Below are 26,111 nucleotides of genomic sequence, written 5' to 3' on the forward strand. Positions count from 1 at the left end.
CATCTTTCATTCTTTTTCTCTTACCTTATTGAAGCAGGTAGAATTTCCAGGACTATGGTGAATAAGAGTGGCAAGAGGGACATCGTGGTTTTGTTCCCAGTATTAAGGGAAAGATTTAAATATTTCACTATTAAATTTAATGTTAGCTGTAGGTTTTTTGTAGATGCTCTTTAGCAAGTTGAGGCAAACTTTGCCTTTATTCCTATTCTGCTGAGGCTTGATTATGAGTGGGTGCCGGATTTTGTTAAATGTTTTCTGGATCATTTGCTATGATAATATGATTTTTCTTCTTTAAACTGTTGATATGGTGGAGACTTTTGAATGATGGACCAATATTTCATACTTGGAATAAATTCCACTTGGTAATGTTATCTAATTCTTTCTATACATTATTGGATTTGAGTTGCTAATATTTTGTTGAGGATTTTTGCATTTATGTTCATGGAGAGTTATTGGTTTGTAGTTTTCTTTAGTTTTTTTAAATACTGTCTTCATCAGTCTTTGGTATCAAGGTAATGCTGGCCTAATTAATGAAATGGGAAGTGTTTTTTCTCTTCTGTTTACTTTCTATTTTCTATTTAGCATTCATTTTTCTTTAAGTGATTGTTGAAATTTTTTTCATGAAACCATTTGTACCTGGAGATTCAATCCTTATAAAACAATTAAGATGACCTATTTCACCTTAGTTTACTAGCTTATGGTTAGCATAGAATTGGATCATTTTTTTCTAAATTGTCAGAATTATCTGTTTGAAGTTGTTTGTAGCTTTCCCTTATTACGCCTTAATGGCTGCAGGATCTGGTAAAATATCCCTTGTTTTATCAATGATATTGATATTGGTCTTTTTCTCCCTCACTGTAAAATTTCATTGTTGTGAATTTCAGAGAGTGTTATAACTTTTCCAGTCATCAATATAATTTCTAAAACGAATGAGGAGAAGGATGTTTATTGCATAAATACATATTTCTGTTGTGTCTATTGGTATTTCTTCTAGATAAGGTAATATTCCTTCTTTTATCATTTTCTTTTTGAAGCACTTTCTTTAAGGAAGGAATTTTTTTTACTCTTTAAGAAGAGTAGGTCTGCTAGTGAAAATTGTCTTACTTTTCCTGCATCTGAAAAAGACTTTATTTCTCCCTTATTTCTATAGTTTTGTGGAATATGGTATCGGTAGTGGGTAGTTCTTTTCTCTTAGCCATTGAAAAAAGTGTTACATTTCCCTCTGGTCTTCATGGCTTCAGATGAGAAATCTGTCATTGAAATAAGTGGTTTTTTTTTAAGATGCCATTGTTTTTTTGTTAAAAAAATTTTTTTAATTTTTATTTATTTTTGAGAGAGAGAGAGAGACAGAGCATGAGCAGAGGAGGGGTAGAGAGAGAGAAGGAGACACAGAATCCGAAGCAGGCTCCGGGCTCCGACCTGTTGGCACAGAGCCGACTCACAAACCATGAGATCATGACCTGAGCCGAAGTCAGTCACTTAACTGACTGAGCCACCCAGGCACCCCACCATATATCATTTTTCTTTAAAAATTTTTTTTTAAACATTTATTTATTATTGAGAGACAGAGAAAGACAGAGCATGAATGGGGGAGGGGCAGAGAGAGGGAGACACAGAATCCGAAGCAGGCTCCAGGCTCTGAGCTTTCAGCACAGAGCCCAGTGCAGGGCTCACTCCCAAACCGTGAGGTCATGACCTGAGCCAAAGTCGGATGCCTAACCGACTGAGCCACACAGGCGCCCCCCCCCCCCCCCCTGTTTATCATTTTAAAAGTCATTGCTTGAAAATTTAGAAGATTCACCTTTTGCACTGCTGGTGGAAATGCAAACTGGTACAGCCACTCTGGAAAATAGTATGGAGGCTCCTCAGAAAACTAAAAATAGAACTACCCTGTGACCCAGCAGTTGCACTCCTAGCCATTTATCCAGGGGATACAGGGGTGCTGTTTCAAAGGGGCACATGCTCCCCAAGGCTTATAGCAGCGCTATCAACAATAGGCAAAGTATGGAAAGAGCCCAGATGTCCATTGACTGATGAATGGATAAAGAAGACGTGGTGTATATATATATACAATGGAGTATTACTCAGCGATTGAAAAGAATGAAGTTTTGCCGTTTGCAACAATGTGGATGGAACTAGAGTGTATTTTGCTAAGCAAAATTAGAGAAGGACAAGTCATATGACTTCACTCACATGTGGAATTTAAGATACAAAACAGATGAACATAAGGGAAGGGAAACAAAGATAATATGAAAACAGGGAGGGGAACAAAGCAAGAGACTCTTAAAAACAGAGAACAAATTGAAGGTTGCTGGAGAGGTTGTGGGTGGAGGGACGGCTAAACGGGCAGGAGGCATTAAGGAAGACAGAGCCCAGTGCAGGGTGTTGGGGTGAGCACTGGATGTTATATGTAGGAGATGAATCAGTGGATTCTACTCCTGAAATCATTATTGCACTATATGCTAACTCACTTGGATGTAAATTAAAAAAAAAAAAAAGAAAGGAAGAGTCAGATGTCATCAAGGTAAAGCGACCTGATTGGTCAAGGTGCAGACTGACTACCAGTTGGTTCCAGTCCTAGTCAGGTCCCGACCAAGTAACCAATTCTAAGCTTCCTTTTTTTGTCTTCTGTAAGGTGAGCACTTTGACCTAAGTGAACTTGGGGGTCTCTCTCAGCTCTCGTGTGTGTAAGCTGAAACCCATCCATTTTACATGCAGTTAAGTGAGGGTGTCAGGCCAGTTTCTTCCACACTCCACCAATGTCTCCCAGAATTGAGGCAATTGGGTTTGGGGACGACAGGACCTAGAGACCAGCTCTGGTGCATCTGCTTGTACCACAACACGATTTGGTCATTTGTTCACTAATGATGTATTCTGTCATTTGGTTCATCATCACTAATTAACCTAGCATGTTTTGTGTGCTTGCCCTGGGCTGGTTTCGTCCTCGCTTCCGTAAAAAGTGAGACCAGTTGTACCCTGTGTGGCTCCGCCACTCAGTTGGCAGCGTATCTGCCACTAAACGCACATTCAGCGAAATGAAGAAGTAATTTGAGAGGCCGAGACACAGAGTGTGCTTAGACTCCGTGTACAAGGTAGCAACACTGGTGCTCCATGAAGCTACCTGAAAAATCTGGGACCGTTGTTTAAACACAATCAATCTTAAAGCCTTAGGACCCTTTGCTACCCATCCCCCCCGCCCCCCCCCCCCCAAGCTCTGGCCATTCTGCAAGCTTTTGTTCTTTAATACATTGAGCAAACGTGAACTACAAATGTTATCACCTCGTAGTTCTTCATCGTGCTGTGTAATTGGAAGAAGCAATTCTAGTTGGCCTCTTCCTGTGAAGCAGTGACTTAGGCAACAGAGCGGTCTTCTGACATTGCTCCCCTCCCCTCCCCAACCCTCTCCTCCCCTCCCCTCCCCTTCCCAAATGAGACTGTTTTGTATACACAAGCTTCAGATAACAGCAGCATATAGTATTCACCACTTCCTGCTCTCAGCATTTCACTGGTTGAAAATCTAAAAATAACAGTATGACTGCACCGTAACTCCTAGCTGTCAACCTGGGTCCTCTCTGGGTAAGGGTTTCTTTGTGCAGCTGAACTTCGCCTCCCTGTCCCAGGAATACAAACACCGTGGAATGCAGCCCCCCCAGGGCCATGCCAGTGGAGAGAGTGGTGCCAGGTCAGGCTGGGGGGGTTGGTGGTGATTTTTTGGGGGACTGAGAAAGTCAGGAGGCACACCAGCCTGTAAGTTCTTAAATTCAGGGCCTGTGGCCATCAGAAGAGGGGTTGAACAGAGTTCACAGATACATCAGATATTTCTAGTTTGGGCACCATGGATTTTCCCTTTCACTTCAGATTCAATCACCCACCACTCCGGCCAAGGCTTAGGCAGAGAGGCAGCGAGGTGGGGACTGTCTCCTCCAAGTTCCAAGACGGAAGCTTCAGTGCCCATAGATGTGAGAGAGATATTCCCTGGGATAAAGGGGAATTAGCAGCAGACGTCAGGCAGCTACAGAAGAAAGCACTCCTCTTTATAATCGACAAAGATGCTGCACTGAAAAATCTGAATTACTGACAGAAACTCAGTATTTCCTGTAACTAAGTAAAAAGGGCTTCTCTATTACTATTTTTACTATTTTTTGAGGTTCATTTATTTTGAGAGCGAGTGAGAGAACCAGCAGGGGAGGGACAGAGAGAGAGGGAGACAGAGGATTTCAAGCAGGCTCTATGCTGATAGAAGAGAGCCCGACACGAAGCTCGAACTCACCTTGAGATCTTGACCTGAGCTGAGGTTGGATGCTTAACCGACTGAGCCACCCAGGTGCCCCTCTATTTTTATTATATACTTATTTTCGTAACAAAAGCATCCGGGGCCTTCTGAAACAAGGGTGGAGGAACGTTTGCAAAACCTGGATGTCTCAATAAGATCCATCCAAGCCAGCTCACCACTTGCCACACAGTCACTGAAGGACACATCCCTGGTGACAGCTGCTTTGTGGTTTTCTCTGCCAGTCACAGCATGCTAAGCACAGTGCCTGGCTCATGGCAGGCCCTCCATAAATATCGGTTGAATATCCACGTATTCCTAGTGAGGAAGACTTAGAAATGAAGGCTGGGAACCACCACCTGTCACTCCTCTGTTGCTTACGGTCATGTTTGCCAACTAAACATGTTTTACACAGTGAGATCAGCTGATCATTGACCCCACTCCTAAAATTCCAAATTAAAGGATATGATAGCAGAAAACTGAACTGACTGCACCCCCCTAGTAACCTCTGCTGACTGGACAGAGCGTGAAAGCCGTGTGCCTTCATAAGGCCTACGATTGTTTTGTGAGTCAGTTATACTTTCCACTTGCTTGGAGCCAAACATGATGGGGAAGGGAGGCAAAACAAAATACCTGCTGTTCTTCAGTATCTTTTATGTTGTATGGTCTTTCTGACTTACCTATTGCTGAGTAGCAAAACTTCAAATAACCATTTTATTTGCTCACAATTGTATGGGGTCAGAACTTCAAAACTGGGCACAGAGGATGGGCTGTCTTTCCTGCATGGCGTCTGCTGGGACTGGAAACTCCAGGATGACCGCTCGCTCACATGTCTGGTGCCTCTGCGAGGCTGTCGGAAGTGGCTTGGGAGGCTGGCTGTGGTGGCTCAGCTGGGGTCAGGGTCTGGGCCTCGGATTTTGCTGTTGGCTGGGTTCTTTGACTCTTCTCTGCTGTTTCTGGGACTTTTTTTCTCCGCTTGATCCCTCTGTGTGGCCTTCTCACATTGTCTCTCAAGCATGGTAGTGGGACTTAATGGTGGCTAAAGACTCCCCACGGCACAGTGGTCAAAACTAGTAGGTCTCCTTAAGGCTTACGTCCAGGACAGGCATCGCATTGCTATTTAAAACAAACACACACACACAACGAATAGACTTTTTCATAGAGCAGTTTTAGTTTTACCGAAAAATTGTTCAGAAAGTAGAGAGGGTTCTCTCTGTACCCTCCGTAGTATTCCCTGTTGTCAACTTGGATTAGTGTGGTTATATTCGATGGATGGATCTTGATACATTATTATTAACTGAAGTCCATAGTTTACCTTAGAGTTCACTCTATGTTATACGGTTCTTGGGGCTTTGGCAAATGCATAATGTCACATATCCACCATTACAATATCTATAGAAAACTTTCCTGCCCTAAAACTTCTGTTCTCCACGTATTTATCCCTGCCAACTCCCTGCAAACTGCTTATCTTTTCAGTCTCTACAGTTTTGCCTTTTCCACAATGCCATGTACTTGGAATCAAACAGTATTTAACCTTTCCATGTTGGATTTTTTTCACTTAACCGTATGCATTTAAGGTCCCCCCCGTGTCTCTGCATGGCTTGATAGTTCATTTCTCTTTAGTGCCAAGTGATATTCCATCGTATGAAGGTACCACGGTTTGTTCATCCACTCAGCTACCAAAGGGCATCTTTGCTGCTCCAGTGTTTGACAATTATGAAGAAAGCTTGTATAAACATTTGTGTGTAGGTGTTTACGTGGACATAAGTGTTCACCTCATTTGGGCAAATACCTAGGAGCATGATTACTGCATCACATGGTAGAACTATATTTAGCTTTGTTAAGAAATTGCCAAACTTTCTTCCAAGATGGCAGCACCGTTTCGCATTTCCAACGGGTGAGAGCCCTTGTTGTGCCACGTCTTCACCAGCCTTGGGGGTTTTCAGTGCTTTTGATTTTGGCCATTCTGCTAGATGTGTGGGGCTCTCTCACTGTCGCCGCAATTTGCAATTCGCTAATGGCAAATAATGTTGAGTACCTTTTTGTGTTTGCCACCTGCATGTCTCCTTTGGTGATGTCTGTTCACATCTTTTGCCCCTTTCTAATTACGTGGCTTGTGTTTCTGATAGTTGAGTTTTGAGTTCTTTGTATATTTTGAATACAAGTCCTTTATCAGATGTGTGTTTTGTAAATATTTTCTCCTGGTCTGTAGGATTATCTTCTCTTTCTCTTCACAGTATCTTTTGCAGCGCAGAAGTTTTACATCTTAACGAAGCCCGACTTACCAAGTGTGTTGCTGGGAGAATGCTTTTGATATTGTATCCAAAAACTGTGTTGTTACCTAACCCAAGGTCACCTAGATTGTTTTCTGTATTGTGTTGTAGAAGTTTTATAGCTTTGATTTTGCATTTAGGTTTGTAACCAGTTTTGAGTTAAGTTTTATGAGCAGTGTGAAGTTACTGTCTAAATTCATTTTTAAAGATGATTGTCCAGTTATTCCAGCATCATTTGTGGAAAAGACTATTCTTTCTCCATTAAGTTGCTTTTGCTACCTTTGTCAAGGTCAGTTGTTTTTATTTGCATGGGTCCATTTCTGGCTCTCTATTATGTTCCATTGATGTATTTGTCTATTCTTTCACCAGGAGTACCTTGTTTTAGTTCCTGTAGCTTTATAGTAAGTTTTGAGGTCAGGTAATACCAGTTCCCTACCCAAGAAGACTTTGTTTTTCTTTTTCAGTATTGTGTTGGGAATATGTCAGAACTAGTAGGTAAATAAGTGCTGGAGAGCTAATGCACAGCCCAGTGATTATAGTTGACAATACTGTATTATACACTTCAAAGTTGCTAGGAGATGAGATCTTAATTGTTCCCACTACAAAAAAAAAATAATAATTATAGGACATGGTAGAAGTATTACTTTAGCTACAGCTACAGTGGTAATCATATTGTAATATATAAATATATCAAATCAACATGTTGCACACCTTAAACTTACCCAATGTTATATGTCAATTTTGTTTCAATTTAAAAAATAGAAAGAATAACCTTCCCATAGCTATATTCTTATCCTAAACAAATACTGTGTTGGTTATTCTGGATCTTTCGCCTGTCTACTTAAACTTTCGAGTCAGCTTGCAGAAGTCTACCAAGTCACTTGCTGGGATTTTGATTGGGAACGTTTTGAATCTGTAGGTGAAGGTGGGAAGAACTGACATCTTAGCAGTATTGAGTCTTCTTATCTATGAACATGGAATATCTCTCCATTTATTTATATCTTTGATTTCTTTCATGAGACTTTTGTAATTTTCCTCATATAGGTCTTATAATATTTTGTTAGATTTACATCTGAGTATTTCATTTTTGGGCGTGCTAATGTAAATGGTGCTTTGTTTTTAGTTTCAAATTCCAATTGTTCATTGCTAGTCTATAGGGAAGAAGGAATTGACTTTTATATGTTAACCAAAACAAAATTTTTGACACATTCTAATGTTTAAAGCAAGTCACAAAGGGAGGGACCACAGAAGGTATAACTATTGAGAGTTTCCTTGAGGGCCACCAATGTAAGAGATCACGTTGGAGAAGTAATTTATACACATGAACTATTAGAGAACCACAAGAACCTCCTTCCATTCATGCCCTAACTTGTATGATACTGATGAAGTCCTACAAGGAATATTTGAAGTCAGTGTCTAGTGTGGGCAAAGGGAGGCTTTGTGGTTGAGACCCCGACAGACCGGTACCAATGCCCAAACCCTTTCCAAGTGCAAGGAACTAGGATTTGCAGTGTATGTCCTAGGTGCTTCTTGACTGTTCCAGGGTCACTAAGGTTTGGTGACTTTCTCCTGGTTTGTAAATTATGTCTGAAAGAGTATTATTTTGAATACTAATTCTAAGCCTAACACCCTTTGGGAATGTTTTTAAACTAATTATTTTAAAGAGGAAGAAGAAATACGAATGATCATTCTATTCTGTTATAAGATGTATTATATAGATAACCAAGATTGTGTAGTATTGGCAAAGGGATAGTCACAATGATCAATGGAATAAGAACTGAGAATCCATAAGAAGATTCACACTAGTATGCCCAGTAGATTCTTGACAAGGGTTCAAAAACAATTCAGTAGAAAAAGGAGTATTTTCAACAAATGATGTTGGGGAAATTGGACAGCCATAGACCCTCCCCTCCAAAAAAATGAAAGAAAAAAGAATCTTAAATTTCACACCTGAGTGAAAAATCATATGGAATTTGTCTTTCTCTAACTGATTTATTTCACTTAGCATGATACCCAACTCATGTTGTTGCAAATTTAAGAAACAAAACAAATGAACATGATGTGTGTGTGTCGGAGGGAACAGAGAGGAACCAAGAAACAGACACTTAACTATAGTGAACAAACTGATGGTTACCAGAGGGGAGGTGGGTCCGGGTATGAGGGAAATAGAGGATTAAGGAGGGCACTTGGATAGTGCTGGGTATTATATGGAAGTGCTGAATCACTAAATTCTATACCTGAGACTAACATTACACTGTATGTTAACTTGCTGGAATTTAAATAAAAATTTGGAAGAAAAAAAAAAGAAAAAAGAAAGAAAATCTTGACCTAAACCTCATACAAAAATTAATTCAAAATTAACTTTTATTCATTTATTAAAAAACTTATTTTTTAAGGTTTATTCGTTTTTCAGAGACAGACAGAGATAGAGCATGAGAGGGGGAGGGCCCTACAGAGAGGGAGACACAGAATCCGAAACAGGCTCCAGGCTCTGAGCTGTCTGCACAAAGCCCGACGCAGGGCTCTAACCCACGGACCGTGAGATCATGACCTGAGCCAAAGTCTGATGCTTAAAAGACTGAGCCACCCAGGCGCCCCTCAGAATTAACCTTTAAATGTAAAATGTAAAACTATAAAAATTTTTGGAAAAAAGAAAATATTGGGAAAATATTGGGAAAAGAAAATATTGGGAAAAATATTAAGGAAATATTGGGAAAAGTTAAATTAGATTATCTAATTTAAAATAGAACACTATTATTACTGTATCATTTACATAGAGTGAAGTGTTAAAATCAGTTCACTCATGAATGCCTGCACTGAGGTGTATGCCCCTTCCCAGTTAACCCTGCCCCAAGAGGAACAACTGCTGTTTTGATTTTTTTTTTTAAACCGTATGTACTTACCAGATGCCTGCGTAGTTTTTTTCTTCCCCTCGTCTGACTTCTTTCACTCAGCATTAATGCTTTTCACATTGACTCAGTGTTATTGTATGTATTGGTAACTTGTTTCTTCTCAATGCTTTGTAGTTTTCCAGTATATGGACGTGTCATAGTTTGTTTATATTTTCTCTTGTCGGACATCTAGTGTTCAGCTCTTGTGTTTGAAGCCACTGTCAACATTCTCGTACAAGGCTAGGGGTGGAAATACGTTTTCATTTCTCTTGGATAAATACTTTGAAGAGGAATTGTTAGATCACAGGGAAGGTGCACGTTTAACTTTTGAAGAACCTGGCCCTTTTCCCAAAGTGGCTGTCCGATTTTACATCCCCGCCAGCAGGTGTGTGAGAGTTCTGGTTGCTCCAGTTCCTCGTCAACCTTTGGGATGGTGGGCCTTTTTTATTTACTCATTCTAGCGGCTATGAAATGTTACGTCTTTTGTTTTAGTTTGCATTTCTCTGATGACTAATGATGTTGAGCACTTTGTTCTGCGCTTGTTGGCCATTCATACATATTCTTCAGTGAAGTGTGTGTGCAAATATTTGACCATTTATTTGTCTTTAACTTTTTTGGTGGTAGGTGTTTGTGTGTTCTAAGTACCTATCCTTTTTCAGGTGTATGTGTTGTCAGTATTTCCCCCCCGATCTGTGACTTGCCTAGTTTCTTACCAGGGTCTTTTGATGAGACTTGTAAGAGTTTTTGAGAGACCGGTTTTTTGTTTTTTTGTTTTTAGTTTATGTTTTAGGTAGTGAATTCCTCTTGACCTACCTGAAGAATACCGCAAGTATACAGACTAAAGTATGGAGACCTATCAAGGGCTGAAGGGCCCACCTTTCTAGTCCTTGGAGTTGCTTGTTGTAGTTGAAAGGCTCTTTCTGTGCCTCGTGGAAAATAAAACAGTAGCAGTGTTGTTTATTTTTCTTGGGTCGGTGCCTCACACTCTTTCCATTTTGTTGCAGCCAGGTCTTTGTCAAGAGCTAGGGAAGTCCCCTAAGTGTTGTTCTCCAAACTCTTGGTTTTCATGTGACCTGACTTCTTTTGAAAGAGTAGCTTTATGTCTGGGAAAGTAGGAGTTCTAGTTTCACTGGAAGGTCCTGTTTTTTGAAAATGTTCCATCAGAAAACTGAAATGTTTGCAAAAAGAAAAAAAAAAAAGATGGAGATTGGCTGGGTGATTACATTCCAAGGGTCTGGGAGTGTACAAACCACAGCAAAATGTACCTGTTAGCACATCACTGTCACTTTGTATCATGAATCGTGTGGTTCCAGCCCCAAGTGACAGTCAGTGAAGTCTTTTAGGTCTTATCAGGCCCTTCTTCACTTTTCCCAACCTTCACGTCTTGCCCCATCTCCGTGTGAAACACATCCCTTTCCCCTCCTGTCAATAAAGAGATGAGCAGTTCAGTTTAACAAATGGTGATTGAGTGCTTACTGAATGTCAGGCATTTGGCAAAAATGTGGTCTCTGTCCATAAGGAATTAACAATTTGGACAAAACTTTTAACTCTCATATATGCAAAAATTTTTAAATGTTTTTATTTATTTTTGAAGGAGAGAGAGAGAGAGACAGAGCATGAGTGGGAGAGGAGCAGAGAGAGAGGGAGACACAGAATCCGAAGCAGGCTCCAGGCTCTGAGCTGTCAGCACAGAACCCGACGCGGGGCTTGAACTCACAGACTGTGAGATCATGACCTGAGCTGAAGTCGGACACTCAACCGACTGAGCCACCCAGGCACCCCTCATATATGCAGATTTGTTTAAATATGTATCCATCTTTTTCTGCTCTACTCTTTTGTTGGGAAGGACCATCTGTCATTTTGGGTAGAGTTGGTTCTTCCATCCGCATAGCATCTTGCCACATTATATCTCTTTGGGTGGTTTTTCTCATCAATTTTTCTCTCTTTTCTCTTAACAATAGCCACTTGTCCATTTTGTTTTTCTTTTCTTCAGTACATAAATTTGGTAACCAAATCTGCATCAAGCTGCCTTGTGGACCTTTCCTAATTCTGTGTCTAGGTCAAATAAATGTCCATTAAATATATATATTTACTATAGTCTCTCAGGAAAATGTCGAAGAAGTGGTGTTGCCAGATAAAATACAGAACACCCAGTTAAATTTGAATTTCAGATAAATAATGCTTTTTTTTAGTAGAAACGTGCTATATATAGTATAAATTTGTTTCATACAATATTTGGGATATACTTCTGTAAAATTATTCCTATAACTGGGCATCCTGTAGTTTTACTTGCTAAATTTGGCTACCCTACAAAGGGGGATGACATAATGCAAATGAAAATTCCAGAAGTCATAAATAAATGGTTACAAATGAAAAAAAATTTTAATGGAAAAAAAAGAAAATTCCAGAAGTCAACATTCTCCATCCCTTTCTATCTCCCACATAGAGTAGGTGCTCCTGAATTCCTTCTCACCCTCTCTTCCATGCTAAGCTCCCAAGAACAACTAACTCAATAAAGTCACAGATAAAAGTTCTTCAACTTTGCTTCCTCTAGCGTTATCTTATGTTACAACTTCCCTTCAAGGGTGTGTTCTTTTCTAATATGTTCTGCAATGCATTACAGCCTACATTCTTCCTTTAGAACACCATTAAAGCAATTTCTGTTAAGATTACTTATGCCCTCTTGGTTGCCTCCAGGTTCTTTCTTAAAATTTTTCTTTAACTTCTTTTTTTTTTTTTTAATTTTCTTAATGTTCATTTATTTTTGAGGGACAGAGAGAGACAGAGTGTGAGCAGGGGAGGGGCAGAGAGAGAGGGAGGCACAGAATCCGAAGCAGGCTCCAGGCTCCAAGCTGTCAGCATAGAGCCCGACGTAGGGCTCGAACTCACGAGCTGCGAGATCATGACCTGAGATGAAGTCAGACGCTCAACCGACTGAGCCACCCAGGCGCCCCAAATGTTTCTTTAACTCCTGATGGAGGCCATCATCAAGATGGTCTGCCCAAGAGGAGGGAATAGCTGGGGACAGAAATCCAGCCTGTACTCTGTCTCTAACCCATGCTAACTGTCCTAGGCTATGAGGTCCAATAAATAACACTCTTATCTCACCTGCGTCTTGAAAAATATTGAGAGAAAAGTGAAGAATTAGGGAGATGGAGAACAAAATATTTATGACAGGTCAGATAGGTTGAAAGACTGGATTAGGTATGAGCCAGCAATGGAGTCTAATTATCCACAGGGACACCTGGGTGACTTAGTAGGTTAAGTGTCCAACTTCGACTCAGGTCATCACCTCACTGTTCATGATTTCGAGCCCCGCGTTGGACTCTGTGCCAACAGCTCAGAGCCTGGAGTCTGTTTTGGATTCTGCGTGTGTCTGTCTTTGCCCCTCCCCCACTCGTGCTCACTCTCTCTCTTTCTCTCTCTCTCTCAAAAATAAATAAACAGTAAGAAAATTATTGTCCACAGAATTAGACAGATGTACAACCTAGTCATAGGAATTCCTGGACCCTCAATGTGGGGCACTGCCCCAGGAAGAACCTAGGGCAGGACGAAGAGACCAGAGTCTTTTGTGCACTTCCTTTGGGTAGCTAGCACCCACATAAGGAAACTGGCAGCTTTTCTCCCAAATCTGCTTACAGGTAAGGTCATGGCTTAGAGGGGTGGGACAGCTGTTCTGAGCCACTGGACATTCTGTCACCCACCTAATCTAGCTGCTTGGGAGGCTATGGGCTGTGCACATGCTTTCAATGCCTTCATGCGTTGCAACCTGATAACATCTCCACTCACATGTTGCTTCCGGCTCCGCCGCTTTTCTGATGCCCTGGTGTGGGATGTGCACGCTTGACATGCGTGCAAGTACAACCCGAGTTAACGCCCCGGGGTCACTTTTGACCAGTGGGGATAAATGCTTCCCTCACCTTTCCTCTATGTGGACAGTTCTGAGATACATTTTATAAGGTTCCTTTGAAGGTCCATGGGATCAGGTATCAGTGGCCACCTTACAACAATCATCGTATTAGCTTTTTGTCTTTTCCTGGACCCCTTCTTTCTCTTCTATTCCCTGAGATCATTACTGAATTAATTCCAGGCAAGCAAGACTTTGTCTAAGGCTCTGTTTTTGGGGAATCCAGGCTGGGACGCTGGGGAAGGAGGAGTGGGTGAGAGAGTAAAGAGGGACAAAGAGTGTTATGGTAATGAGTATCCTTCCACCTGGAAGAAAAAAATCAAATGGAGTGCAAGAACTTGTTCTCTAGCGGAAAGTAACAGGGGTTCCATCTAGACCGAGGATGGAAAAGATCTTTGATCAGCTCAATTCTTAGATAGCAAGAAAGCTAAGCAAATCAGCCTTTTCCTTATTAGATCTGCAGGGAGATGAGACAAGCTGAAGAGGTGGAAGGTGAGTGCTAGCCACGGACACGAGGCTTCCGAGTGGATGGAAACCCCCAGGCAGAATGGGCTCAAGACAGAAAACACTTGCCCTGGGCAAAAAAGACTGGACAGATCTAGGACTCTTTTTAGTTCTGTAGGGTTCATTGTATACACTTATTTCTATGAGAATGTTATGGGCCTGGTGGCTATTAGGGCCACAATTTTACATCTCACTCTTCTGGCTCTTAATGTCTTTTAGAATGGTTGAGTTTCGACTAGGGGAGAACATACTGTTGAAAAGAAAAATCACTGGCCATAAAGGGCTTTCTCTTATCGTAAGTGCAGTGCAGGCTGCCATCATAGTTTAAGTGTGGACAGTGGTATTCCCCTGGAGAGGCTGGGCTCTGTATCACACGGGCACGAATAGCCTCTGGGAAGCTAGGCTTGTCTCTTGGCGCTGATTCTCGACTACTGCATAGCCCCCCCCCCCTTTTTTTTTTTGTCTCCAGCTTTGATCTCTACCCCTAATTTGTAATCTTTCTTGCATGGTGCTGAATCATACCTCTGAACTCAGTTTAGGTAGAGGTGGTTTGTTGTTCCTACCAAGCTTTTAAACTGAAACCACAGAGTAAGTCCTGCTTGAGCTCATTCTTATGTCCTTTATATGGGACAGGAATTACCTGCCAGCAGATTGCAGAAGCTTCGCACAAAAACATCTACTCCGCGCAACAGAGCTCAGAAAATCTTGGGATGAATGGGCCTCAGGCCAGGAAGCAGCCATCATGGCTGGAATCTTTCTGCCACAGCCGAGAGCTTTCTTTTTGAATTGCTCTGTGCCATGCACACGGAAACAGCAGTCTTTGGAATTTTGAACACGGCCCTGCCCACTTGAATATGTTCCAGGTGCTCCTTTTAGAAAGACAGCTTATTTTCTCAAATAGAGATTAGGCTTGCAAATGTTTCCTCCTTAGCAGGGCAGAAGGCGGGTAAGCACTGCACACTTCTCCAGAAAGCACTGGCCGTCCTGAGAGTCTCCTAGATGCAAGGCAGCTCCGGGTGGCCTCTAGAGGGACTTCCTTCCCAGGGCTGTGCTTTCTGCCAGGCGGATGTGGAGCTGAATCACTAAGGACACAATGGAAAGGGAGGGGCAAAAAGTGAAGGCTTTATATTTCCTCGTCAGGGACACAGCTCCAATCTCACCTGCCAAATTGTCCGCTTCACCCGGGAAAGCAGCAGAGGTAAAGAGAAGTATTTCTGTGCTTCAGTGTTTCAGCTGCGCTTGTTGCCAGACCCGAACAGATAAGAGCAGTAAAACAGGACGTTTGGACAGGTGTGTAATGAGCCACACGAGGGCGAAGATTATTCTTTGAGCATGCCTTTTGCTGATCCCTTGATGAGTACATTATCATGCTTGTTAATACATTAACGTGGATGGTGTGCATTTTTAAAATCCTGGAGGCAGGCTGACTTAATTTCCAACCTCTGATTTGTTTAGCAAAATAGAACTCTGTTGATACTTTCTACTTACCAATAACCCTTATCCGGAATGGAGCTGGTTACACATGGCCGTGGCCTCTGTGTAGCAAAACTCTTCTTGGTTCTTTAGAAGATCTTAACTGCACTGGACTGGCCTTATCAATAACTTGATGTCCTGGGAAGAATGCCTTCCAGTGCTGTGTCCTCTTTCAGTACTTTATTGCCAACATCCCCCTCTAAGACATGTCCTCTCTTCGCGTTTCCCGAATAGTTTTTTATTTTTTTCCTAGAAATCCCCCTTCTTAACCTAGAAGGGCTGCAGTTTCGGGCATTTTTTTCTTGGTTTTCTCCTACGGCAGCCTCCAGGTGACCTATTCCTTTTGCTTGGGAGGGGTTTTTTCAGTCTAAAAGCAGGCAGGACGATACACTACAAGGAATTTTCTGCAATTCCTTCCTTCTTTGGGAGCTCAATTCAAAGTCCTTCTACTTCTAGGGGCACGTCAGCTCTCCCTCATCTCCTGGGTGGAACCTTCTCTGGGGTCTATGCATCTTTGGTAGGATTCTGCGTGCCTTGGGACTTCTGTCCCTCATGGCATCCTCTTTTCGGCAACTGACTGCATAATATTAATTAGACCAGAAACTGTAAACTGTTTATAATGTTGACTTCTCTAATATGTGTTGGTGATTGGGTGGTTGTGCAAGACACTGATAATTTCACCGGTAGATTTTCCCTGCCCTCAAAGAACGCTAAATCTGGTGAGGAAGTTACTCAGTTAACAAGAATCGGCGAATTCACCACATATTTGTGTCTCAGTGTTTTCCAAAGACGATTACTCAGATGTAGGGGAAATTGTCAGTCAAGGTTACTGCATAAAATCTGTTGAATTTAAGATTAGTATGGACACTCTGTTGTACTAAGAAGAGTGGGGCCTTGGAAAGTGAATGATGAAAATAGAGATCTTAAGAGCTAGGTTAACGATAGTGAAAACTCTATCTTGCAAATAGACATGTCAAATGCCAAAGTTCGTGAATTAATTAGAATTATGTATTCCCAGTAATTGTTGAAAAACCTAAGCCTAATGTTTCTCTTCTTGGTATTGTGAACCAAACGCTTGGAGAGCTGGAAGATCTCACTGTGAAGTGAGGCAAATAATACTATATTTAGTAACCATTCGTGAACAGATTAAGCCTATTAATGCCTTATATCTTGGACAAAATGTCTTAATTTTTCTGGTAAGATGCTGTCCTTATCAATTAGGGACAATAGTCACAGTGCCACGAAAGTAAAATCGTGTTACCTCAAATGAAAGCTTATCTGAATGTGTCCAGTGGCAAGTGGAATGAGCAGAGGTTTCAGAAGACGTGGACTTGTGTTCGTGTCACGGCCACCCCACGTGTGCCGTGTGAATTTCTCAACCCCTCGCCGCCTTGTCTGCAAAACTGGGGTAACCTGACCCATCCTGTACGACTTACACTCTGAATAATGTATGCAGTGCTTGGCATGTACATGGAGCCTGTGATGCAGTGCTTTCCTTTGTGAAGAGATCTCACACGGGGGCATCAGGGGGTCTGTGTGAGGGTGCCCATCGCAGCACTGCTGGTGACCATGTGAGGAGGAGGCCGTCTGGGCGTCTGTCACTGGGGAATGGATCGGCAAAATGCAAAGGCACAAAAGCACAGTACTTGCAAGTTAACAGATGATGTTTCCAGAGTGACATGGATGAGTCTTAAAAAAGTACTCAATGAAAAAGAAATTACTTGATATAAGCTCATTTATGAAAATGAAAAGCTACATAAAGAAGCAAATATTTTTTAAGGACACATGTACGTATAAGAATATGCTTTAAACGAACGATAAGTGTTGTCTGCAGGCATGGAAGAGAAAGAAAATGAATTGGGTTGAAGTCAGTTAGCAAAGAAGAGAATTATGGCCCAATGATGGCTGTGCCAAGAACTGAGGGGTGTGATTACTTCTGCTTTCTGTGCTTGTGGTTGAAAAAAGAGAAAGAAACCAACAGATTAGTAATATAAAAGTAGGTGGCTCATACAGGTGGTCTATCAGTATATTCCAGACTCTTTTGCTAGGCGCCCCCATAACTGTAGGGCTACTCTTCACTCTAATATGTAGGCAGGTTTTTAATAATGACAATATGATGATGTAGATGTAAGAAGAATAAATTTACATTCACTTGTAAATCTGAAATCTGAAATTTCATTCTAGAACCTGATTCCATTAGCTAACCCCATTTACCGAAACGCAGAAGGCAGTATAAAGAGCATCTTCCTCGGACATGCCTCATTATTGGACCGAAACTGGTTTCATTATTAAGGTAGTGAAATAAAGAGCTTTCAAGCTCTATCCATGTCGCTCTGGAATAACAACAATAATATTGTTATTATTAGACCAGCTACAGAGAGCTGTATTAAAACTAACTTGAAGAACAGTATCCTGTTAAAGGCACGTGCTAGTATTTTCATTAAATAAGATTAGCAAAACCTTTGTGTTATACCTTTAAAAAAAATTGTCCAAAGCAAAGAAAAATACAGTCTAGGCTTGTTATAATATAACTGCTAGGCTCTATTATACCATCTTGGGTGGTCTGATGATTCAAATACATAGCACTTAGTTCTTAATGATTATTTTAGGACAACCAGTTTTAATTACAGGGATGTGTCATCACCATTTTTGCCATATAAATTTGGTGGGTCATTATTTTGAAAGTCTACAAGCGACACGTTTCCTTTCAGCTGTCTCTGCCCGAGAAGCGCTGAGCTGTGCACCCTCCTCCCAGCTCCAGTTCTGAGGCATTCACCTTCAGCTTAGCTTCCTTTGGCTCTAAAGGCACAGAGAACTATGTTTTAGTGAGAGGTATGACACGAATGCCTACATCAGTAGCCAACAGAGTCACGCCCCAGAGAACACACTTCCAGTGAGCTCAACTCAGATATGTACTGAAAACAAGGCAGGTTAGTAACTAAAATAAACATACCCGGGCGGAGGCAGTGGACTGGTCACCTGTCATAATAGCCTACAGAATATAGGCCTAGACTTGAATTCTACAAGAGTGCGAAGCTGTAATCTAGAAGATGAGAGGAAGAAGAACAAAGTAGTTGTAGATCGCTGGGGAACTAAATAAGGGAGAAAGATGTAGCTGTGCTAGAAATGTGTGAATGTGAGGCAGGTGGGCTAATGGGTCCTAGCGGACAAGGGCGTAGGAAGAAATCCCTGGGGAGGCTGGGATGCTTTTTGTTGCAAGTAACAGAAGACTCAACCAAAATGAGTTAAAATATAAGGAAACATCATCCTACATGATGAGAAATCCCAAGGTAGGACAGATCCAGGGTGGATTAATCCATCCACTTAATGGTGCATCAGCAAGGACTCAGGTTCTGTCCACCTTTCCTCTCTGACGTCTGGCTTATCCTCTTGGGCTGGCTACATCCCGGTCCCGGTCCACACAGTCGCTGCTGTGATAGTAGTCACGTGAAGACAAACAAGAGGAAGAAGAGGGATGTCTTCCTCTTGTGAGTCTCTCTCTCTCTCTCTCTCTCTCTCTCTCTCTCTCTCTCTCTCTTTTTTTATCAGAGGGAAGCCTCTTCTAGAAGCCCAGCAATGACTTTTTGTCCTTATTGGCAAGAATCACGGCACCTTCTGATCGTTAAAATTGTATTTGTTTCCCCCCAAACTTGATTGAGCAGTAACTGCCAAATATAATAGTATATATTTAAAAGGTACAGTGTGATGATTTCATATTCATAAACACCGTGGAATGATTCCCAGGATCACATCCAACCCCTGACACAGTTAACTTTCTGTGTGTGTGCGCGCGCGAATGCTTAAGATCTACTCTCAGAAACTTTCAACTAACTATACGATACTGTATTATTAATTAGAGTCACCATGCTGTACATTGGATCCTCAGAATATAACTCAAAGTTGGTACCCAATTAGTCACTGTTGCAGGAAACAGAATTACCTCACTTGGCTTAGGCCAGTCAAGGCTGGCCCCTGGGGTATGGAGATCCTGAAGCCTTCTCTGAAGTGCATGGTTACATGAAAGTGGATTCATGAAATCTGTGTCCTCTTAGCACAGAGGAAGGGGAGGGGAGGGGAGGGGAGGGGAGAAAAGGGGAAGGGAAGGGAAGGGAAGGGGAAGGAAAGGAAAGGAAAGGAAGGGATGAGCAGCAGGTAGTTAATGTTTTTACAGTGCTATCTGGGGAGAACTTGAAGGTATCTGGAAAGAGAAAAGTGTTCTCCTGTGAGGCTGTGAAGGTGTGCAGTCTAGTGGTAAAGCAACTTGTTTGGCTGAACTTGTGTAGCTAGAGAATTTCTCTGTACAAATTCCAGGATGAGGAGGATCTTGTAGCATGGACATTAAGAGCATGAAGACCTAATTCCTTCTGCTCTTCTGCCGCAGAACAATTACTTTTAAATGTTCACAAATGAGAGTGAGAAAGCTTTGAACCACTGGTTGAAAGGAACACTAAATGTTCTATTCATTAGTGATTTCTATTCATTAGTGACTTCTATTCATTAGTGAGTATGTAATTTTTCACGAAGCAGTGTGCTCAGACTCATAAATTCGTGAAATTTAATAACCGAACTCTATGTATTACCTGTACTTCCAAGTAATATTCTGAGATTTTTTTCCCTCCATGTGTTCTCAGGTAGTGCTTGGCATAAAATGGATCCTCTCAGCACAGCAAACGTTGACTTTTGCCTTGATGTGTTCAAAGAGCTGAACAGGCACAACGTAGGAGAAAACATCTTCTTTTCACCACTGAGTCTGCTTTATGCTCTAAGTATGGTTCTCCTTGGGGCCAGAGGAAACAGTGCAGGGCAGATGGAGAAGGTATGGAACACAGCAGAGATTTCCACAGACCTTTCACGTGTTCTGTGCACCCGTGTGGGTCAGCCAGACACACGCATCTTGATACCAAGGAAATTCTGCCATCTTGTGACTGAAGAAACACATTTGGGAAAATCGTATTTCTTAGAATAATGGTTAAATGATGCAATACTTATAATGCAAATAACACAATAAATGCAACACAGTCTCTTCCTTCCCATTGGTGTTCCCATGCATGCCCTTCTGTAGTTTACTTTTGGAGTTCACTTTTTTTCAGTGATTTAAATATGACAGAGAACACATGTGTGATACTATTCTTGCCCTCCAGGATTGCAACCGATAGAAAAACTTAATAACACTTTAAAAGCTCTCAAGTGTAAAAAAAATAATTCATTAGTACATTTGACGTTCACAACAGCCCTATGTGGTAGGTAGGGATTATTATCCCCATTTTACACGTGGGGAAACAGAAAGACTAAGAGAAAAGGGGTGACTTGATACATAGTGATTTTTCCATTATATGTATTTTTGATCGCTATGGAAAGTCTAGATGAATATCACTTAACTCTTTGGATACTTACACATCATATTATTGTTTGTCCTTTATTTCTTCCCTCCATATTTTGATGCACTTTCATGATTTTCTTGGCTTAAAGTAGATATTGTAAAGGGACACCATGTAATGTTTTACATGACCCTAGAGGGTCAACTGTCATAGTGAAGGGCCTGAGAACAGTAGGAGGGGGCAGAGGAGCCTCATTACTGTCTGGAGACGGACAGACAGTTGTCAGGGAACCTCTCTCTTGATCTCGGTTTCCCTGCGTGAATGGGGATAATAGCATCTACTTACGAAGCTCTTGCGAGGATTCAGTAAGATATGCCAAAGCTTAGTTCGGTACCCGGAAGATGACATCACTAAATGTTAGCTGTTATCATTGGTCATTTTCTGAAATGGAAAAACAGATAACTTGTAAATATTCACGTTTATAGACTGTATGTTGCTTTTGATATCAATTGACTCCTCTTTTTCCTTCCTAGGTGCTTCACTTTAATCATATTGCAGAATCCTTAAAACCAGAGTTCAAGGCCTCAGCTAAGGTATGATAGTATCACTACTGAGCTGTCAAATGCTCTTCAACATAAGAGCACCGAGGACTAATAGTGCAGGGGTTGAGTGGCAGAGCCCCTCTTTGGCCCCTAAAGGACCCAGCAGCATTGTCTCTGTTGGTCGAGTCCTTTAGTCTTCCTGGTAATTGCTACAGCCAATACAGTTAACATAATGAAAATAATTACAGTATTAAAGTCCCCCAGCTTTTATCATATGTCTTATTGTTATTCTTGCTCAAGCTTTCTGTTCTTTCATGGACTGTGCCGTAAATGGGACTGAGTCTGCCAGCCTCATCTGTGAGGGAGTAGATTTTTGCAGTGGGGTCACTGAGAGAGGACCCATTGCCTTATAGTTAGACCCCAGGAAAACGGGGCCTGATGTTGCCCAGCCCACACTGCCTGGGACTGTGAGTCCCACTTCTCTCTAGTAGGAGAATTCCTGTTGACATCAAAATTAGAACTCACACGTGATATGGTTATGTGTTTGATTGTGATTGATTCAGAAAACACATAAATACATACAGGTTCAAAAAATACTTGCTTCACAGAACCCAACTTGTTGTGAAGAGATTAAAGCACGTCCGTAGTTTGGGAAACTTTGCTTCAGGGAATGTGGGGAGACCCCAATAATGTCCTTGAGTGCAGATGCCTCAAAGCTGTAGGTCTAACAGAATTGCTCCTGGGAATGGGTTGGATGGGTGAGTGAGATCAGTTCAGCAAAGGGCTAAAGTGTTTGGTTCCATGGTCACACAGAAAATGGAGACGTTGAAAGGAGCGTGACAGAGATGATTCTATAGGTACAGGGACAGTTGCAAAACTTGGATCGTCACCCTAAAGACCCCAATAGGATCTCTTTATGAAAACTTGTGCTTTTGGATTTAACCATAGGGGTCAACAAGTGCTTGTGTGTTTTGCAATAGCTTACAGTTCTACACACAACTTGTGACTAAGGTCACCGAGTGCTGAGATTGTTGTGCTGGAGGAAATCTAGAGAAGGAACATGCTTTAAACTCCCCAACTCTTTGCTTGTTAGTATTCCCTACCCTTTTATTCAGAGGCAAACACCTTGCTGTCTACTTACTGTTTCCACATTATTTATAACCCTCCAATGGCAAGAAATCAGGCAACTTAATACTCCATTCTTTGTTTATTGGTGCTTCAGTGCAGCCAAGCTGGAAGGATTCATTCAGCGTTTGGAGTCTTATTCTCTCAAATTAACCAGCCAGACTCTAACTATACCCTCAGCATGGCCAACAGACTCTACGGGACAAAGGCGATGATGTTCCATCAGGTAAGTCCGTCTGGAATGGCAACCCACAGCTGTCTTGGCATCCTCTAGGTTTCAAACCATAAAATAAGGGAAGAGTGAGAAGAGCCACATGGCATTCATCTGTAAGAGATTAAATTTTGAGCTGACTTAGAGTTTCAGTGAAATGGTTTTATCAAAATCCCATTTAAAGTTGTGAAATATCACATAACAATTTTATTTTTGCAAAAACCACCAAAGTTGTCCAAGAAGCAAGGTCAGGGATGAAACACAAAACAAAGTAGTTAAGAATTCTCTTGTGGATCATGAAAAAGCAAAATACATTTCTCACCCCTTCTTCAGAGGTCTTTAATGGCAGAGTATTAAGAATCAATGGGAAGCATACCAGACTGGGAGCCAAGAGATGTGAATTCTGTTCCCTGTGAGACACATGACTTTGGGAAAGTCACCTTTATCTTTAAAATGAGAGAATTAGACTTAAATCCCTTTTAGCTTCAAGATTCTAACACTATTTATAACATTTCCCAACAGTAGTGTAATATGGAGTTTTATTGAGTGTTTACCATGTGCCGTTTACTCGACTTAATACGTTGTAGGTCTTATCACATTAACTGCTACATAGTCCTAATATAAGTACAAAATTGCCATTAATTCTACAATTGTGAGGCGGATTCTGAAAAGTCAAGTTGACAAAGGTAGCCGAGATAATTAAGTGGCAAAGCCTGAGTGCGACCCCTATCCAAATCTATCTTCCTGTTTTAATTGCTGTGTTATCCTGATGTGATTAAGGTGAAATGCTAGCCTCAGCGACATAGCTTTTATTTTTATTTGACCAGTTTTATTTAAATGCTGCTGGCCGGGGAAGCAGAATGAAGTCCTGAATTTCTAATGTTCTCCTCTTGTCTGGTAATGTAGTCTGTATCTTAACAGTTGATTGTCAGAATTTTTGCAACTTGAGGTGGTCCATCCTGGGGTGTGGACCTGTTTCAGAAGTGCTGTTTCCTACTGTCCTAAAAGCTTACGGTGACTCTTTAACGGAGTGCCTGCTGATGTGGTGGGGATTAGCAGTCATGGTCTCTAAAGTTGGAATACTCTCTCTCCCGCCCCGTGTCTTCCACAAACAGTGATCTGGACGTAGGTAGTAGAGAAATGTTGATTTGGGATAATGACGAATGCATCTGTTCCTGAAATGTGAAGCTCCTCATTAGTGTCGTGCAGATTGTCATGATCTGTATCATGCATGAGATATTATTATCACAGGATTCTGTCTGGAAAAACTTTCATCTCATGGATTAAGGACAATCACTTAAGCATGTTCTAGCCACAGTTGGACCAGCTCAGGACAAGAGTCATCCCGAGGCCCAGAGTTTGCTCTTAGCAAGCTTTCCTTTTGTTCTATAATGGATTTAGGCACAAGAGAACCCAGTTAAGCAAATGGCAAGCCACACCCCAGGCAGCCACTTTCATACCTGCCATATTTCTGAGTCTTGTATCATCCTGCTCAGTTCATGGTGGGGCCTTGGGTCCTGCTATGGACATACCATAGAGGTATGTCCCCAAGGTCTCAAGAATGGAACAGCAGGCAATTTCATTTGAGTTGATGTAGATTTGACTGCTGCCTTGGCAGTGAGACAGTGGAAAGTTCCCAGTTCTAGAAATCAAGGGCCATGCATGGGTGGTAATCAGTGGTGGGTCCAGAATGTCATATTGGGGCCAGCTTGGGAACTTGGTTAAAAGAGAGGGCTAGGTTCTTTATACTGATTTTGCACACTATTTTTACTTGGATTACTAGTATAGGTGAGTAAAATAGTGAATTCCTTAAGTTATTTTTGTTCACATTTTACATAAAGTTGAAAAAATGTCAATTATGTCCACCAGAGAATATTATTACCATTTTAATTATAGTGGCTTTTAGGGACACCACGAGGAGACCAAGCCCTCTGTTAGGCCTCCAACAAGCAAAATGTAATCACCCCGGTCCTGAATCACTTCGTCACTCTAGTCCTCAGTTTTCCCATCTAGAACGTAGGGCAGTGACTCCCATTTGTCTGTTTGAGAGGACAGAGCAGTGAGAGTAAATTGTATCTTGCCATTTTGCTTTGAGCATTTTAGAACAAAGAATGCCAATGATAGGACAGAAGAGACAACCAAACACTTCTGAACATTCCTTTTGGAAAGCTGTTTGATTTGTTTAAATCCATTTGCTTTATTAAGAATAAGTATACATGGGGGCGCCTGGGTGGCTCAGTCGGTTGAGCGTCCCACTTCGGCTCAGGTCATGATCTCACGGCTCGTGAGTTCGAGCCCCGTGTCAGGCTTCGTGCTGACAGCTCGGAGCCCGGAGCCTGCTTCAGATTCTGTGTCCCTCTCTCTCTCTGCCCCACCCCTGCTTGTGCTCTGTCTCTCTCTGTCTTTCAGAAGTGAATAAACATAAAAACAAATTAAAGAATAAGTATACATGGATTCGGCTTCCTTTCAGACATAAAAACCCGAGCTGCTTTTGTCTCTGTGTTGCGATTTTATTTTACTTATTTTTTTTTTAAGTTTCATTTTTTTTTTATTTTGAGAGAGAGTGTGCACAAGCAGGGGAGGGACAGAGAGAGAAGAAGAGAGAGAATCCCAAGCAGGCTCCACGCTGTCAGCTCAGAGCCCAAGACTTGGGGGTCAAACTCATGGACCATGGGATCATGACCGGAGCCAAAATCAAGAGTTGGATGCTTAACCGACTGAGCCACCCAGGCGCCCCTCTGTGTTGTGATTTTTAGAACACACAGAGCTGTAGGCTTTTGCTTCCCTTCTACTGGTTCTGTGTTGTGCTATTGTCCTTTCTTTTGACAGCAATATCTAAACTGTTCTGAGAAACTGTATCAAACCACGCCGCAAACTGTTGATTTTGAACGGTCTCCAGAAGAAACGAGGAAAACTATTAATGCTTGGGTTGAAAGTAAAACTAATGGTAAGAATAAGTCCCACGGGTGTCTTCAAACTTTAATTGCACTGTTTTGATAAACTCCCTGAGTCAGTGCTAACAAGGAAGCTGGGTGACCTCCAGGACCTAACATAGACAGATCAACAATGGAGGACAAGAAGGGAGTATTTTGGAATATTCTTTACAGTCGTTTGTCCTGATTGTGAGCTAAGCCAGGTGATTCTGAGAATGAGAAGAACAGTATTTCTACTTTATAGAAGGGTTGTACATTCTGCAATTGAATTTAATTCAATTGAAATCCACCTTTCGTGATTTTAAAACAAATCTTGCAGTTGTCAAATACTTCTTTAAAAAATGGCAGATTAAATATTTAGATTTAAAGATGTGTTCATTATGTAAAAACATCTAGTTAAGGAAAGATTTAAAGAATAAAGAGAGAGAATAATATAGTGAATCCTTATTTACCTCTCAGCTGCAAGATTTATCACTTAAGGCCAATTCTCTATCTGTACTCTCACTCTCCTCTCACTGCCGCTTCCATGACAAAGCCCAGATATCTTTTTTCAGGTTGTGTCTCTCAAAAATATAAATTATTTAAAAGAAAATACCACTGCGCCATTATTACATATAGGAAGTTAAAAATAACCGTTTATATTCACAAATATGCAGCGAGTTTT

The 26,111-nt window shown here is 41.5% G+C and overlaps 1 protein-coding gene across 5 annotated transcripts in view; it reads left to right on the forward strand.

Annotated features, from left to right (window-relative positions):
- The window catches only part of SERPINB11 (serpin family B member 11), a 75,277-nt gene that overhangs the window by 36,115 nt on the left and 13,051 nt on the right, over positions 1 to 26,111 (forward strand). The window contains exons 1-5 of one of the 5 annotated variants that reach the window (XM_047827933.1): positions 14,969 to 15,043; positions 19,950 to 20,134; positions 21,170 to 21,229; positions 22,401 to 22,529; positions 25,344 to 25,461. In XM_047827933.1, coding sequence (XP_047683889.1) covers positions 19,967 to 20,134; positions 21,170 to 21,229; positions 22,401 to 22,529; positions 25,344 to 25,461 — 475 coding nt within the window. In that variant the 5' untranslated portion in view covers positions 14,969 to 15,043; positions 19,950 to 19,966. Of the gene's footprint in view, positions 1 to 14,968; positions 15,136 to 18,354; positions 18,807 to 19,949; positions 20,135 to 21,169; positions 21,230 to 22,400; positions 22,530 to 25,343; positions 25,462 to 26,111 lie in introns of those variants that run through there. The other 4 variants (XM_047827931.1, XM_047827932.1, XM_047827929.1 and 1 more) reach the window with 4 other exon arrangements.

Source organism: Prionailurus viverrinus, chromosome D3 (genome assembly GCF_022837055.1).
Source record: "Prionailurus viverrinus isolate Anna chromosome D3, UM_Priviv_1.0, whole genome shotgun sequence".
NCBI lineage: Eukaryota > Metazoa > Chordata > Mammalia > Carnivora > Felidae > Prionailurus > Prionailurus viverrinus.